At 42.3% G+C, this 14,905-nt stretch overlaps 1 protein-coding gene across 1 annotated transcript in view; it reads right to left on the bottom strand.

The window, feature by feature from the left end:
- The window catches only part of NAALADL2 (N-acetylated alpha-linked acidic dipeptidase like 2), a gene marked incomplete at its 5' end in the record, with an annotated part of 477,074 nt that overhangs the window by 168,486 nt on the left and 293,683 nt on the right, over positions 1–14,905 (bottom strand). The window contains one exon of the mRNA XM_030215679.1: positions 2,899–2,985. Within this exon, the coding sequence (XP_030071539.1) occupies positions 2,899–2,985 (87 nt within the window). The remainder of the gene's footprint in view (positions 1–2,898; positions 2,986–14,905) is intronic.

The following is a 14,905-nucleotide window of genomic DNA, read 5'->3' as shown; positions in this document are numbered from 1 at the left end:
TGGGAGGCCGGTGAGGAGTAAGTTGCAGTAGTCCAGGCGAGAGGTAATGAGAGCGTGGACGAGAGTTCGGGTGGTGTGTTCAGAGAGGAAAGGGCGAATTTTGCTGATGTTATAGAGGAAGAAGTGACAGGTCTTGGCTATCTGCTGGATATGTGCAGAGAAGGAGAGGGAGGAGTCAAAGATGACTCCGAGGTTGCGGAGGTACGTGCAGGACGTCAGACTCACAGAAGCAGAAGCCTGCGCGGCCACATTGGTGATCTGCAAGAATCTCAAATAGTAGCAGCAGTGGAGGAGTGGCCTAGTGGTTAGGGTGGTGGACTCTGGTCCTGGGGATCTGAGTTCAATTCCCACTTCAGGCACAGGCAGCTCCTTGTGACTCTGGGAAAGTCACTTAACCCTCCATTGCCCCATGTAAGCCGCATTGAGCCTGCCATGAGTGGGAAAGCGCGGGGTACAAAAAAAAATCTCATTGTGGTTCATACATGAGCAAAGAATCCACAAAATATTGCAGAATCTTACCATATATATGTTGATAGATCAAAGTCAAATTTTTATATTGTACACAAAATCTTACTGGCAACCAATGCAGACATTTCAACATGGAGGAAACATGCTCAAATCTTTTTAGTTCCCCGAAGCATGTGAGCTGCTGCATTCTGTTGAGCCTGTATCTTAGTTGAACTCAAACCCAAACAGAGGAAATTACAATAATCTAATCGCAGACTCTGTAGAACTGTTCGAAAATCAATTACTGATATCATTCCCTTTAAGTTACTCAACTCTCGTAACTGGAAAAAAGGCAGTTGAAATTACATGATCTGTTTGTGTTTGCATACTTAAATCATAATCTAACATCACACCCAAATTTCAAATCATAGACTTCATATGTAAATTCACACCTTGATATTTCAAAATTGTAGGCAATGAAGATTCAAGACTTTTTCCAACATACATAAATTTGGCTTTTAAGAAATTTAGCAATAAATCATGAGATTGCATCCGTATATGAACTAAATATTTCTATTAACTTCTCAGAGTCCTCAGGGATGAGAAATTCTTCTGCTTCCTTCCTTTGAGGAGGGCTTTTTCTTTTTCCGACCTACGACTGTAATAGCAAGCCCCAGTTTTTAATACAGTTCTAGAGACAAAACGAATTTCCAAAGGCCTGTCCTCATCAAATTTTGAACATTTTAGCAGTATCAGAACAAAGGGAACACAGATTTAGGAAGTATATATATATACAGTGGTGGAAATAAGTATTTGATCCCTTGCTGATTTTGTAAGTTTGCCCACTGACAAAGACATGAGCAGCCCATAATTGAAGGGTAGGTTATTGGTAACAGTGAGAGATAGCACATCACAAATTAAATCCGGAAAATCACATTGTGGAAAGTATATGAATTTATTTGCATTCTGCAGAGGGAAATAAGTATTTAATCCCTCTGGCAAACAAGACCTAATACTTGGTGGCAAAACCCTTGTTGGCAAGCACAGCGGTCAGACGTCTTCTGTAGTTGATGATGAGGTTTGCACACATGTCAGGAGGAATTTTGGTCCACTCCTCTTTGCAGATCATCTCTAAATCATTAAGAGTTCTGGGCTGTCGCTTGGCAACTCGCAGCTTCAGCTCCCTCCATAAGTTTTCAATGGGATTAAGGTCTGGTGACTGGCTAGGCCACTCCATGACCCTAATGTGCTTCTTCCTGAGCCACTCCTTTGTTGCCTTGGCTGTATGTTTTGGGTCATTGTCGTGCTGGAAGACCCAGCCACGACCCATTTTTAAGGCCCTGGCGGAGGGAAGGAGGTTGTCACTCAGAATTGTACGGTACATGGCCCCATCCATTCTCCCATTGATGCGGTGAAGTAGTCCTGTGCCCTTAGCAGAGAAACACCCCCAAAACATAACATTTCCACCTCCATGCTTGACAGTGGGGACGGTGTTCTTTGGGTCATAGGCAGCATTTCTCTTCCTCCAAACACGGCGAGTTGAGTTCATGCCAAAGAGCTCAATTTTTGTCTCATCTGACCACAGCACCTTCTCCCAATCACTCTCGGCATCATCCAGGTGTTCACTGGCAAACTTCAGACGGGCCGTCACATGTGCCTTCCGGAGCAGGGGGACCTTGCGGGCACTGCAGGATTGCAATCCGTTATGTCGTAATGTGTTACCAATGGTTTTCGTGGTGACAGTGGTCCCAGCTGCCTTGAGATCATTGACAAGTTCCCCCCTTGTAGTTGTAGGCTGATTTCTAACCTTCCTCATGATCAAGGATACCCCACGAGGTGAGATTTTGCGTGGAGCCCCAGATCTTTGTCGATTGACAGTCATTTTGTACTTCTTCCATTTTCTTACTATGGCACCAACAGTTGTCTCCTTCTCGCCCAGCGTCTTACTGATGGTTTTGTAGCCCATTCCAGCCTTGTGCAGGTGTATGATCTTGTCCCTGACATCCTTAGACAGCTCCTTGCTCTTGGCCATTTTGTAGAGGTTAGAGTCTGACTGATTCACTGAGTCTGTGGACAGGTGTCTTTCATACAGGTGACCATTGCCGACAGCTGTCTGTCATGCAGGTAACGAGTTGATTTGGAGCATCTACCTAGTCTGTAGGGGCCAGATCTCTTACTGGTTGGTGGGGGATCAAATACTTATTTCCCTCTGCAGAATGCAAATAAATTCATATACTTTCCACAATGTGATTTTCCGGATTTAATTTGTGATGTGCTATCTCTCACTGTTACCAATAACCTACCCTTCAATTATGGGCTGCTCATGTCTTTGTCAGTGGGCAAACTTACAAAATCAGCAAGGGATCAAATACTTATTTCCACCACTGTATATATAAAGTATCCATTTTGAACATTAAATAGTGTACAGTAAGTAACAAAAGAAATACTTACCAGGAAAAGTAGATCCTTTTAAATAACCAACAATGTTAGAAATTGACTTGTAGACTGGGACTGTCAGAACTTTCATTTCAATTTTTACTAATGGAAAATAAAGTATAGAAAAATGTTAATTTAGCCTGTATGTTTTCAGTGCATAAGCAAAATGAGCTTAATGTTAAAGCATATATGATACAATACTGTATTAATATACAGCTTACAAAACCTTTCAAAAGTTGGCATTTAAGTCATGCTTGTAAATTGACGTGATTTAGATAAATCCAATGTATATTTACAGACTCATCTTCAAAGCACATTGACTTACAAAGTTACATAGCTTACATTGAGACGAATTTTAAGACCACAGGATTTAGACCGACCTACTCCCACGGTCCGCGCTGAGACCTGTTATTCAATGCCGGGTTATTTCTGGTGGCCAGCATTGAATATCCAGTTTAACTTTGGCCAGTCAGAATTTAACCGGCCAAGCTGATATTCAGTGCTGGCCAGTTAAATTTGGACCAGCCAAAGAAATTCTAGAGTTGTACGTGGCCCAATGTGGCCACCAAACTTGTCCAGTCACAATTTACAAATCAGCAGATAGCTGGTTATATCGCCCGATATAACTGGCTAGATGCTAGACGCAACTGGCAATATTCAGCATACATGGCCAGCTATGTACGGCTGAATATCGGTGGCTAGCCAGTTATCACGCAATTAACCAGCCAGGTGGCGATCCTGGCTGGTCAAATGCCACTGAATATCAGGGGGGGGGGGGGGGTTATGTAACTTTGTAAGTCTATGTGCTTTGAAAATGAACACCTTAATTACTTAGGCTTCTGCTACACTGTATCTCATAAGCTGGACTGTTGGTTTTCCGATGGGATTCATTTCCAATGTTCTTTTTTCCAGAAGAAGACCACCAGTTGATACACCTATTGATCCCAACTTTTACTAGTCTAATCATTTTGTTATTGGTCTCAGGAGTTGAATTATTTCCCGGAAAGTTGTTCTCACTAAATTGAATTGCATGAAGTAACACAGTAAAGTGAACAGTGAAATCATGGTATAACCTTTAGCAGTAAAACACCTGCTTGCTTATAACCATTCTCTGTTATTGTCATTGAAGTCAAATAAAACAGAGAGACAAATAATCATTTCAGCAGGAGAGAAAAAAACAATACTTTCAGCAGGACTTAAATGTTAGAGATTTTCACCAGCTTGTGGATTGTTCGCAGTGAGACGTTGCATGCCAGGCTGCCAAGCCCGGAACCTTTTGTTACTGACGCAGAAACATTCTGAACTTGCTCTCTTTTCCCCATTGCAGCTGGAATGGAAACTAGACTCTTCCACTTAGCCGAGATTGGGTGGCAGAGCCGGTGGTGGGAGGCGGGACTGGTGGTTGGGAGGCGAGGATAGTGCTGGGCACACTTATACAGTCTGTGCCCTGAAAAGGACAGGTACAAATCAAGGTAAGGTATACACAAAAAGTAGCACATATGAGTTTATCTTGTTGGGCAGACTGGATGGACCGTGCAGGTCTTTTTCTGCCGTCATCTACTATGTTACTATGTTACTTATCCTGACCCAGTATCTTTTCCAGACAACTACCCCAGATTGCTTGATATAAAAATATCCTGATTAATACTCAATATGGAGCTTGCTCACACTTTTTACCTGTAATACACTTTTCTCTCTGTAATAAGAGAATAGAGGGAAATCGTCTTGCTTTTGATGATATTTGATATAAAAATATGTAAGGAGGTTCCCTTGTCCTCTACCAAAAAGGTATAACTCCCTTCTAAGATCACAGAAAGGGTTGTGTCAAAAAATGTGAAAGTACCTGTACCTACCACTGTCTACAGGAGTAACCATAGTGGTGCAGTTCAAGGGACTGATCAATGGTCCCATCAGAAGACCGAGGGAGTTAGAAAAACGGGTGAAAAGGAGCGGGGGATGTCAGGTCCTGAACTCAGGGTGAGCCAGGAACTATGTTAAAATTAGGAAATGGTTTAAAAAAAAAAAAAAGCTAAATGAGTAGCTGGAAAGGTTAGGAGTTTAAATCATGCATGAATGTTGTTTAATAAGAGAAAATCTGCCGCAAGGCGGAGAACTCGGGACTCCCCACGGAGAACAAGAGTACAGAAAGTGGGAGGACGACCAAGGTTCCCAAAGACTGAGAAGATGTATAATAAAAGAGAAGTTTATTGTAGTACGGAGACTCCGTCGATACATTTTGATATTTTGAGAGAACGGATGATTAGTAAGATATTTATTTTCAAAATTACCCACAGGAGGATACCGAATCATCTGATCTTGACCTGCGCGACTTTAGCATTGACCAAAAACTATTTTCACTTCAACAATACATATTACCAACAGATTAAGGGCACTGCCATGGGAGCTAGTATGGCTCCGGATTTAGCGAACTTGTACGTGGGTAATTTTGAAAATAAATATCTTACTAATCATCCGTTCTCTCAAAATATCAAAATGTATCGACGGAGTCTCCGTACTACAATAAACTTCGCTTTAGGTAGGCCGGCGAGGGGCATGCCGAGCAGCCGCACATAACATGGCGGCTGCCCGGCAGCTCCTGCGTCAGAGCGACCCTTCCTTTCCGGCTTCCCCATCGGCGATTGAGATGACGCGGCAGGAGACCCCCTTGCCGTTGGTTGGGAAGCCGGAAGGGGCAGGGCTACAGGGGAAAGCATATCAAAATTTATCGACGGAGTCTCCGTACCACAATAAACTCGCTTTTATTATACATCTTCTTAGTCTTTGGGATCCTTGTTGTTTAACAATACCATCTTGGAAGCCTAAGCCAGATATATCCCATGTATTAAAACAGAAGGAATGGCAACTAATAGCTGGCATGGTTAAAAGGTGAAGTGAAAGTGACTACTAGAGACAAAATAGGAAAAGGATGAATGAAAAAAACATAACAAAACAGGAAACAGCATAAGCACTGGTACGTTAGATGGAAAGCATTGATAAGGAAGGCCAAAAGAGAATTTGAAATGAATCTTATGTAAAGGTAAAAACTCATAGTAAGAACTTTTCGGATACATTAGAAGCAGAAAGCCTGAGAGGGGTCAGTTGGCCCAATAGATCATCAAGGAGTTAAAGGGGCAGTCAGAGATGACAAGGCAATAGCAGAGAATTTAAATGATTTGTCATTATTGAGGAGGAGCCAAAGGAACGACTCATGTCAGAAATGATATTTAAAGATGATGACACAGAGGAACTGAAACAAATATTGTTGAACCTGGAAGAGCGTAAATCATCTGAACCAGATGGTACACAACCCAGAGTACTGTAAGAACTAAAAAATGAAATTGAAGATCTACTATTAGTAATCTTAAAACTATCATTAAAATCGTTAAATTTCCGATATAATGATGATTTTGAAAAATGGTTCTAGGGATGACCCTGGAAACTACAGACATCAGTGCTGGGTAAAGTGATAGAAACTATTATAAAGAACAAAATTACAGAACAGGTAGACAAATATGGCTTAATGGGACAAAATCAACATGTATCTGGGTTAAAAGATTTGGAAAAATTCCTGGAAGTAAAGTACATAAACCATTATTAAGGTAGACCTGGGGGAAGCCACTGCTTATCGCTGGGGCTAGGTAGCATGGAATCTTGCAACCTTTTGGGACTCTGGTAGGTACTTGTGACCAGGGTAGCCATTGTTGGAAACAGGATACTAGAGTCGATGTGGTGTGACCCAGTGCCGCAATACTTATATTCATATTGATTTAGCCAAGGGAAGTCTTTCCTTACCAATCTGTTAAATGTTTTTTGAAGGCATAAATAAATGTGTTTAAAGGGGAACCAATGTAGTGTATCTAGATTTTCAGAAAACTTTCAAGAAAGTACTTCATGAAGCAATAGGATAGGATAGGAGGCAATGTTTTGTGGTGGATTGGGAACTGGTTGAAAGGTAGATACAGAGCAGGGTTAAAAGGACAATTTTCTCAGTGGAGAAAGCTGAACAGTAGAGATTAATAGGGTTCTGTGCTGGGATTAGTGCTTTTAAATATACTTATAATTGATTTGGAAATGGGAATGATAACAGAAGTGATTAAATTTGTAGATGACACCACATTATTCAGGTTTATTAAATCACATGTGGACTGTGAGAAATTGCAGGAGGACCTTACAAGATTGGAAGACTGGACATCCAGATGAAATTTAATATAGACAAATGCAAAGCGATGCACATTTGGAAGACTAACCCAAATTATAGCTGCATAATGCTAGGTTCCACGTTAAGAATCACCACCCAGGAAAAAGATCTAGATGTCATCATAGAGAATACATTGACATCTTATGCACAATGCGTGGTAGCGGCCAAAAAAAAGCAATCAGGGATTAATATGAAAGGAATAGAGAATAAAAACAAAGAGTATCATAATGCCTTCTTACTGCTCCCTGGTGCAACCACACCTTGAGTACTGTGTCCAATTCTGGTCGTCTAAGTAACAGGTGGAACTTGAGGAACGCCCATGACCCACCCATGTCTTAGAATTTACGTGCATCACTTTATAGAATACACTTAGGGCCCTGTTTACTAAGCCGCGCTATAGGCGTGCTAGTGTTTTTAGTACACACTAATGCTAGAGACACCCATAGGAATACATGGGTGTCTCTAGTGTTTAGTGCATACTAATTTTAGCATGCAATAAAAACGCTAGTGCACCTTAGTAAACAGGGCCCTTAGAAAGTTGTGCATGTAGATTCTAATTAAAGCCAATTAGTGCAGTGGCATAGCGAGGGCAGCTGCCACCAGGGGCGGTTCGCCGCTGCGCACCCCCTGGGTGCAGCATGACACCCCCCTCAGTGCATCAACCCCCCCCCTAGGTGCATCACCGAAGCCCCCCCTCAGCGCATCAACCCACCCGGGCACATCACCCAAGCCCCCCCCTCGGCGCATCAACCCCCCCTTGGCGCATCATCCAAGCCCCCCCTCGGCGCATCAACCCCCCCCTTGGCGCATCACCCAAGCTCTCTCCCGAGTGCATTCTTGCCTGCCGTGTGCACGCCGCTGGGGGGGTGTCGGTTCCGCTGGTTCCCTGCTCCCTCTGCCCCGGAACAGGAAGTAACCTGTTCCAGGGCAGAGGGAGCATGGAACCACCGGAGCCGACACCCCCCCAGCGGCATGAACCCGGGGCGGACCGCCCCCACTGCCCCGCCCTTGCTACGCCACTGAATTAGTGACAATAATTGCTAGTTAAGTGGCAATTATCAGCACTGATTGGCATCTTAAGCCAATTAAGTTGTGAGCACAAAAGAAAATATGATCAGATTTGTGCATGCAACTTAGGTCTCACTATATAGAATTTGGGGGATTGTGTATTTTGATGTACATAGACCCTTGAGGCAAGCATTCACAGAAATATGGGCCAAGTCGAGTCATCAAATAAAATTGCTTCCTCTGAATTTTGGCTCCACCTTGTGGTTCCATCTGCGGCCCTACACACTTCTGTTGCTTCATGATTTGTTGTGTTGTTGGTTCCCTCTGATCTGCCTGTATTCCATTCCATCCACCTGTTTGACAGCTGATACAGTTTTGGTCTGGTTTCTTCTTCCTCAATCACAGCTGTTTTTACACTTTTTCACCATAGAGTAATATTGGTAGCTTAAATCTCTGCAACAGATTCTATCAACTAAATCCCTAGTCTTCTGGCATCAACATTCCAGCTGAGCCATCTCTCGCGGTTCGCACTGAATCCAGATAGTCAATGCCGGGCCATTTCCGGTGACTGGCATTGAATATCCGGGGGTTTTTTTTTGGCCGGTTTAAAGATAACCGGCTATGCTGATATTCAGACATAGCCAAAGGTTATCTTTAAACTGGGCAAAGCGATACCAGCGTTTGACGCGGCCAAATATGTCCACCAAACCCGGTTTAAAAATCCGCAGATAGCTGGTTATATTGTGTGATATATCTGGTTATCCACCAGCTGCTAACCGCGGATATTCAGCGGAGGATAGTCGGTTACCCACTGCTGAATATCAGCGGATAGCCGGTTAAGCGCTATGTTACTGTTCAGCACCCGTTCTGACCGGTTAAATAGCGCTAAAGATCGGGCGGATAGTGTCTCGCTTGTCTATGCAACCATCTTAAATCTCCATGACATCATCCTGCCCCTCCCCATACCTTTGCCTGCAAATGTCAATGCTTTTCAATGACTTTTGTCACGATTTTATCTCCTCGTCTTACATTTTGAAAATTGTGGCGCAGCCTGTTCAGATTCATTGGCTGTCTCCTCAGTTGTTGCATTTTCAAATAGCTTTACACTATTCCCCCCCCCCACCCCCACCCCCACAGCAATGGGCCTCTTCTTATATGCTAATGCTAGTTCAAAATGGATAAAATAATGATCGGACCCAGAAATGGGAAAAATAAGTCTGACCTAAAGCTAACAATTGCTCTAAAGACCTCAATATAAATTCAAACTCCTTAACTATACGTAGAATCATTCATCCTCTGAACAAATCCCAGGCTCTCAATATGCTGCATGAAGGCCAGTGATCCCCTTCTTAATTAGGCATTAACAGGAATTTCAAAGTCCCTTAAAATCAGCAGATTATTACTGAACTCTGAAATTAATTCTGCCAGGAGTTAATCTAGCTTACCCGTTTCCAGGTGGGCTATATTCTAGCATGGTGTTAGCACAAATCACTTAGCATTCAGACAAAAATTTTCCCTTTTGGCTCATCAGACTTCAAAACCTCTCCACATACATGTTGTACTGTCTAAATCAGCGCTTCTTATTTCCTAGAGGGACACCGAGCCAGTCAAATTTTCAGGATGACCACAATAAATCTATTTTATTTTCTTTATTTATAAAACTTATACCCCGCGGTTTACGACAATACACTCATAAAATACAAAACGAATAAAGACAAGACAGACTTGCATACAATGAGTCTCAAATATAAGGAAGTATTATTATTATTATTACATTTGTACCCCGCGTTTTCCCACACAATGCAGGCTCAATGCGGCTTACATAGTAATTTGAAATACAAAGTTAATAGAATTTTAATAAAACTGTAGTAAAACAATGTAAAGTTGGGCTTAGTAGTGTATGATAAGTTGAGCTAGATAATATATGACTAGGATAAAAGAGGGTAGACAGGATAGGATAGTGTAATTTGGGAGAAAGGGTAAGGAGGGATAAAATTAAGGCGAGATGGAAAGAGAAGGATGGGAGGTTGGTATTTAAGTCAGAATTGGGGGTGGAAGTTGACGAGATTAGGTTGGGGCATTTGGGTAGGCTTGCTTAAAGAGATGAGCTTTCAGCATTTTTCTAAAGGGCAAGAAGTCGTTTATTAATCGGATTGGTCTGGGTATAGCGTTCCAAAGCTGGCTGCCCAAAAAGGAGAAACTGGATGCGTAGTAGGTCTTGTATTTAATTCCTATACAATTGGGAAGATAAGTTCGTGAAGAAGTAGATCTGTTTCTAGCAGGGAGGTCGATCACTTCATGTCTCATGCATATTCATCCTGCTAATCCTGAGAATTCAATTGACTAGGCATGCCTCAACGAGAGGTGGGGAAGCATTGACCTAAGACAGTGGTTCCCAAAGCTGGTCCTGGAGGTGAATGGGCTTTGTCAGCATTGTCATGCCGGGATCGCTAGTGCGGTTTGGTAAAAGAGACTCGAAGATTGCAATGCGGTGCTTGCGTGTTAACTGCCTGCCCTGTATGGTGAACGCAGGGCACCGCACATTAATACTAAAGTACTAAAAATCAACGCACATAGAGAAAGTACCTTATGCAATATGTAAATGGCTTTGGTTGTACCACAGAAAAGCAGTGTATCAAGTGTCTAATAAAACATAAAACTTTAGCAAAAGAAACTCATAAGTCCCTAATTCAAGAAAGAAAGAGTATTGCTCACTTGTGATTGTCAGACATATTATAGCCGCACAGTGGTGAACCTTCATTTGCTTGATATGATATGAAAAAGTCTTCAGTAGAACATGGTACCCTGGAAGCTAACACAGTGCACTTTTTGTTTTCATTATAATTCATTAGTTCTATGCGTGAGCTGTTCACTGAAGGATGGTGGTTTTGAAAGACATAGTACTTAAAGGCTGCCAGTCAGATTTATTGTGAGAGATAAAGCACAGTGAGGATTAAAACCCACAAACGTACCTAATGCAAAATAAAATTCATTCACATGGCACCACAATGAGAGCAAATGTCATACCCCCATGTAAGGAAAAGTCCTCATGGCGTGTCCCTTTAAAAAATACGTAGGGGACTGGTGCTGGGGAGGGGTGTTTATGGCACATGCCTTTAAACTCTGCTCCTTGACCCATAAAATTATCTATGGGTTTGCCCCGGAGTATATGCACCCCTTGATCGACCTCTCGCCCAGGAATGCCAACCCTGCTGCTCGTTCCTTCCTCCACCCTTCACTTCCCAAACTGTAAGGGTGTCAAGTACAAGAGGATCTTCGCCTCGTCTTTCCGCTATTGGAGTCCTAAGCACTGGAATTCTCTCCCTCAACACCTTAAAACTCAGGCGGACCACGCCCTCTTCAAGACGTTGTTGAAGACCTACTTCTTTGCCAAGACCTACTCCTCACTTTATACCGCTGCTTGATGCACCCTCCCTGGCTCCTACCCTGCTAGTTCACCCTGTTAGATGCTTCTCCCCCTGCATACTCCTTGTATATTCTTCTAAGTTTTCCTATTCTGTATTTTATTTAATGTTTATAAGCCACATTGTGCCTGCATGAGTGGGAAAATGTGGGATATAAGCGAACAATAAATAAATAAATAAACTGCAAAATACAGTGTGAACCAGGCTTGTGGATTTCAAATATGAAAGGACCTAGCCTTTTTCTGCTCTTCCCCCCCCCAGCACTGCCCCTTTTGCCAGAAGCAAAGGGGTGATTTTCAAAGTACATAAGTACATAAGTACATAAGTAGTGCCATACTGGGAAAGACCAAAGGTCCATCTAGCCCAGCATCCTGTCACCGACAGTGGCCAATCCAGGTCAAGGGCACCTGGCATGCTCCCTAAACGTAAAAACATTCCAGACAAGTTATACCTAAAAATTTTTCCAAGTCCATTTAATAGCGGTCTATGGACTTGTCCTTTAGGAATCTATCTAACCCCTTTTTAAACTCCGTCAAGCTAACCGCCCGTACCACGTTCTCCGGCAACGAATTCCAGAGTCTAATTACACGTTGGGTGAAGAAAAATTTTCTCCGATTCGTTTTAAATTTACCACACTGTAGCTTCAACTCATGCCCTCTAGTCCTAGTATTTTTGGATAGCGTGAACAGTCGCTTCACATCCACCCGATCCATTCCACTCATTATTTTATACACTTCTATCATATCTCCCCTCAGCCGTCTCTTCTCCAAGCTAAAAAGCCCTAGCCTTCTCAGCCTCTCTCTTTTAACACCCATCAACCCACAGAAATGTCCATTGTTATTGCTCCAGCATTGTGTTTCCATATAAATGTATTTTAATGCCTACTTTAAACTTATTCCATTCAAAAGACAGTGACATTAGCAACTGTTATCCTTCAGCATTTAAAATGGTCAAAAGAGATGCATGAGATTTGCAAGATAAGAAAATGTAAAACACTGACACTCAGCACTATCTGCATAGACTCATCCACTTATTGGAAAAACAGGGTCATAAATGTAGTAACACATAGACAGGACCAAGAATGCATTAACACTTTAAACCTCAGCTAGTAGCAGCCGGTTCTTGCATTAAAAAAGAAATACCAGCATTCCACAGTTCAGTCCAGCCATCATTTGAAAAGATATCAATGGTATTTGCCATTTGTCATTTTTTTCCCCATGTATAATTAATAGTGTATAGAACTGCTCAATAATTGTATTGTTATTTGACAGCCCAGGCTTGAGACTTTGGTTCAGGATCTAAAATGATATAAAAACTTACAGGCCTTGAGCCATAATTTGAACTCTGAAGTTCCAGCAAGCTCCTGAGCTATTGGGACACACCATGCAGCAAAATAAGGAAGGACCATGCAGCAAAATGAGAGAGGAGCTAGGGTGCAAAAACCTCAAAAACAGGACACAGATGGCTTCACAGGAAACAAAGGCCAGGTGCAAGGGAATTGCACAAGTTTGTGGTTAAAGCTAAGATTTGAAGCCATTCATTAGCATAGCCAATCAGTGTAAACCATGACATAACATAGATCCTATCAGATGTGCTTACTGTCATATTACCAGTATCCAGTATGAACATATAAAAGTTAGGGTACTTCCTGATTCAAGTTAAAGAGGGGTGGTCACTCTCTCTCTGTGGGAAACCAATACATTGCGTCAGAATTGGCAAATTACCCAATTGCTTTCCCATGAATACCTTTGAGTGATAAAATATATCACATAAGACTAAAACCCAGATAGCACCTGTTTGCAACTGGGGAATTATATTCCTATAACCAATTGAATGGTATTTCTCATGACAAATAATGTTCTGTAAATTGTGTCTGCAGACTAATGGCTAATTGTAATTATACTTGATGCCTAAGAAATAAAAGATACCTTCTTATACTCTTAACTATATTTAGTATGTGTTCTTGGCTACTTATGAGCCAGGGAGGGAGGGGGTGTTGGCGACGAAAACCTTGCTAGCGCCCGTTTCATTTGCTCTAAAACGGGCCTCTTTTACTAGTATAACATAATACACTTATACCCCGCAAAAATCCTCATAAGAGTTCATTGCAGTTTGCATAAAGATCAAGGCATACCTTGCAAATTACATGGCTTAATTTATGAGTTACAAAACTTAATTATACTGTTTAAACAACTGTGTTTTGGGTGCCTTCTTAAACTGTTTAATCTGATTTACTACCCTAATATTTGAAGGCAAAGATTTCCACCATTTTGCCGCCTGGAAGGAAAAAGATCCATCAAAAATAGATCTATAAATGACCCCTTTGGGATTTGGGTTTTGCAATAAAAAAGCTAGTCTATCTGATAAGACACAATGGTGATATGACAAAGTTATTAAACCTAGCAAATAGGCTGGAACCAAAACATTCAAGACTGAAAATACAACTTACTGGCAACCAGTGTAGATTTCTTAGCATTGGTATGGTTGACTTATATCTAGAAAAAACATATATCAACCTTGTGGCCGTATTCTGCATTGTCTGCAGTTTTTACAAAGACTTTCAGATATACCTAACAATGCTATGCTACAATAGTCCGATTTGAGATAACAGCAGAGACTGAACCAAAAGTTTAAAAGCATCAAAATGTAACTTTGATCTAAGACGTCTATGCCTTTTCATATTATAAAAACCTTTCTTTACCATTTGGTTCACAGGGAGGGGCATAATCAAAAGGGGCACCCAAGTTTTCCTGAGGACGTCCTCGCAGGACGTCCCGGCGAAGGGGCAGGGAAACCCGTATTATCGAAACAAGATGGGCGTCCATCTTTCGTTTCGATAATACGGTCGGGGATGCCCAAATCTGGAAATTTAGGTCGAACTTAGAGATAGTTGTCCCCGATTTTCGCCGATAATGGAAACTGAGAACGCCCATCTCAGAAACGACCAAATCCAACCATTTGGTCGTGGGAGGAGCCAACGTTCATAGTGCACTGGTCCCCCTCACATGCCAGGACACCAACCGGGCACCCTAGGGGGCACTGCAGTGGACTTCACAAATTGCTCCCAGGTGCATAGCTCCCTTACCTTTGGTGCTGAGCCCCACAACCCCCTCCCAAAAAAACCCACTCCCCACAACTGTACACCACTACCATAGACCTTAGGGATGAAGGGGGGCACCTACATGTGGGTACAGTGGGTTTTGGAGGGCTCACATTTACCACCACAAGTGTAACAGGTGTGGGGGGGGGGGGGGGGGGGGGGAATGGGCCTGGGCCCGCCTGCCTGAAGTGCACTGCACCCACTAAAAATTGCTCCAGGGACCTGCATACTGCTGTCATGAGGCTGGCATAGAGGCTGGCAAAAAATGTTTTATTATTTTTATTTTTTGGG

This window comes from Microcaecilia unicolor, chromosome 10 (assembly GCF_901765095.1).
Source record: "Microcaecilia unicolor chromosome 10, aMicUni1.1, whole genome shotgun sequence".
Taxonomy (NCBI): Eukaryota; Metazoa; Chordata; class Amphibia; order Gymnophiona; family Siphonopidae; genus Microcaecilia; species Microcaecilia unicolor.
Note: the sequence above shows the minus strand (reverse complement) of the source record. Positions and strands in the feature narration are given on the sequence as shown.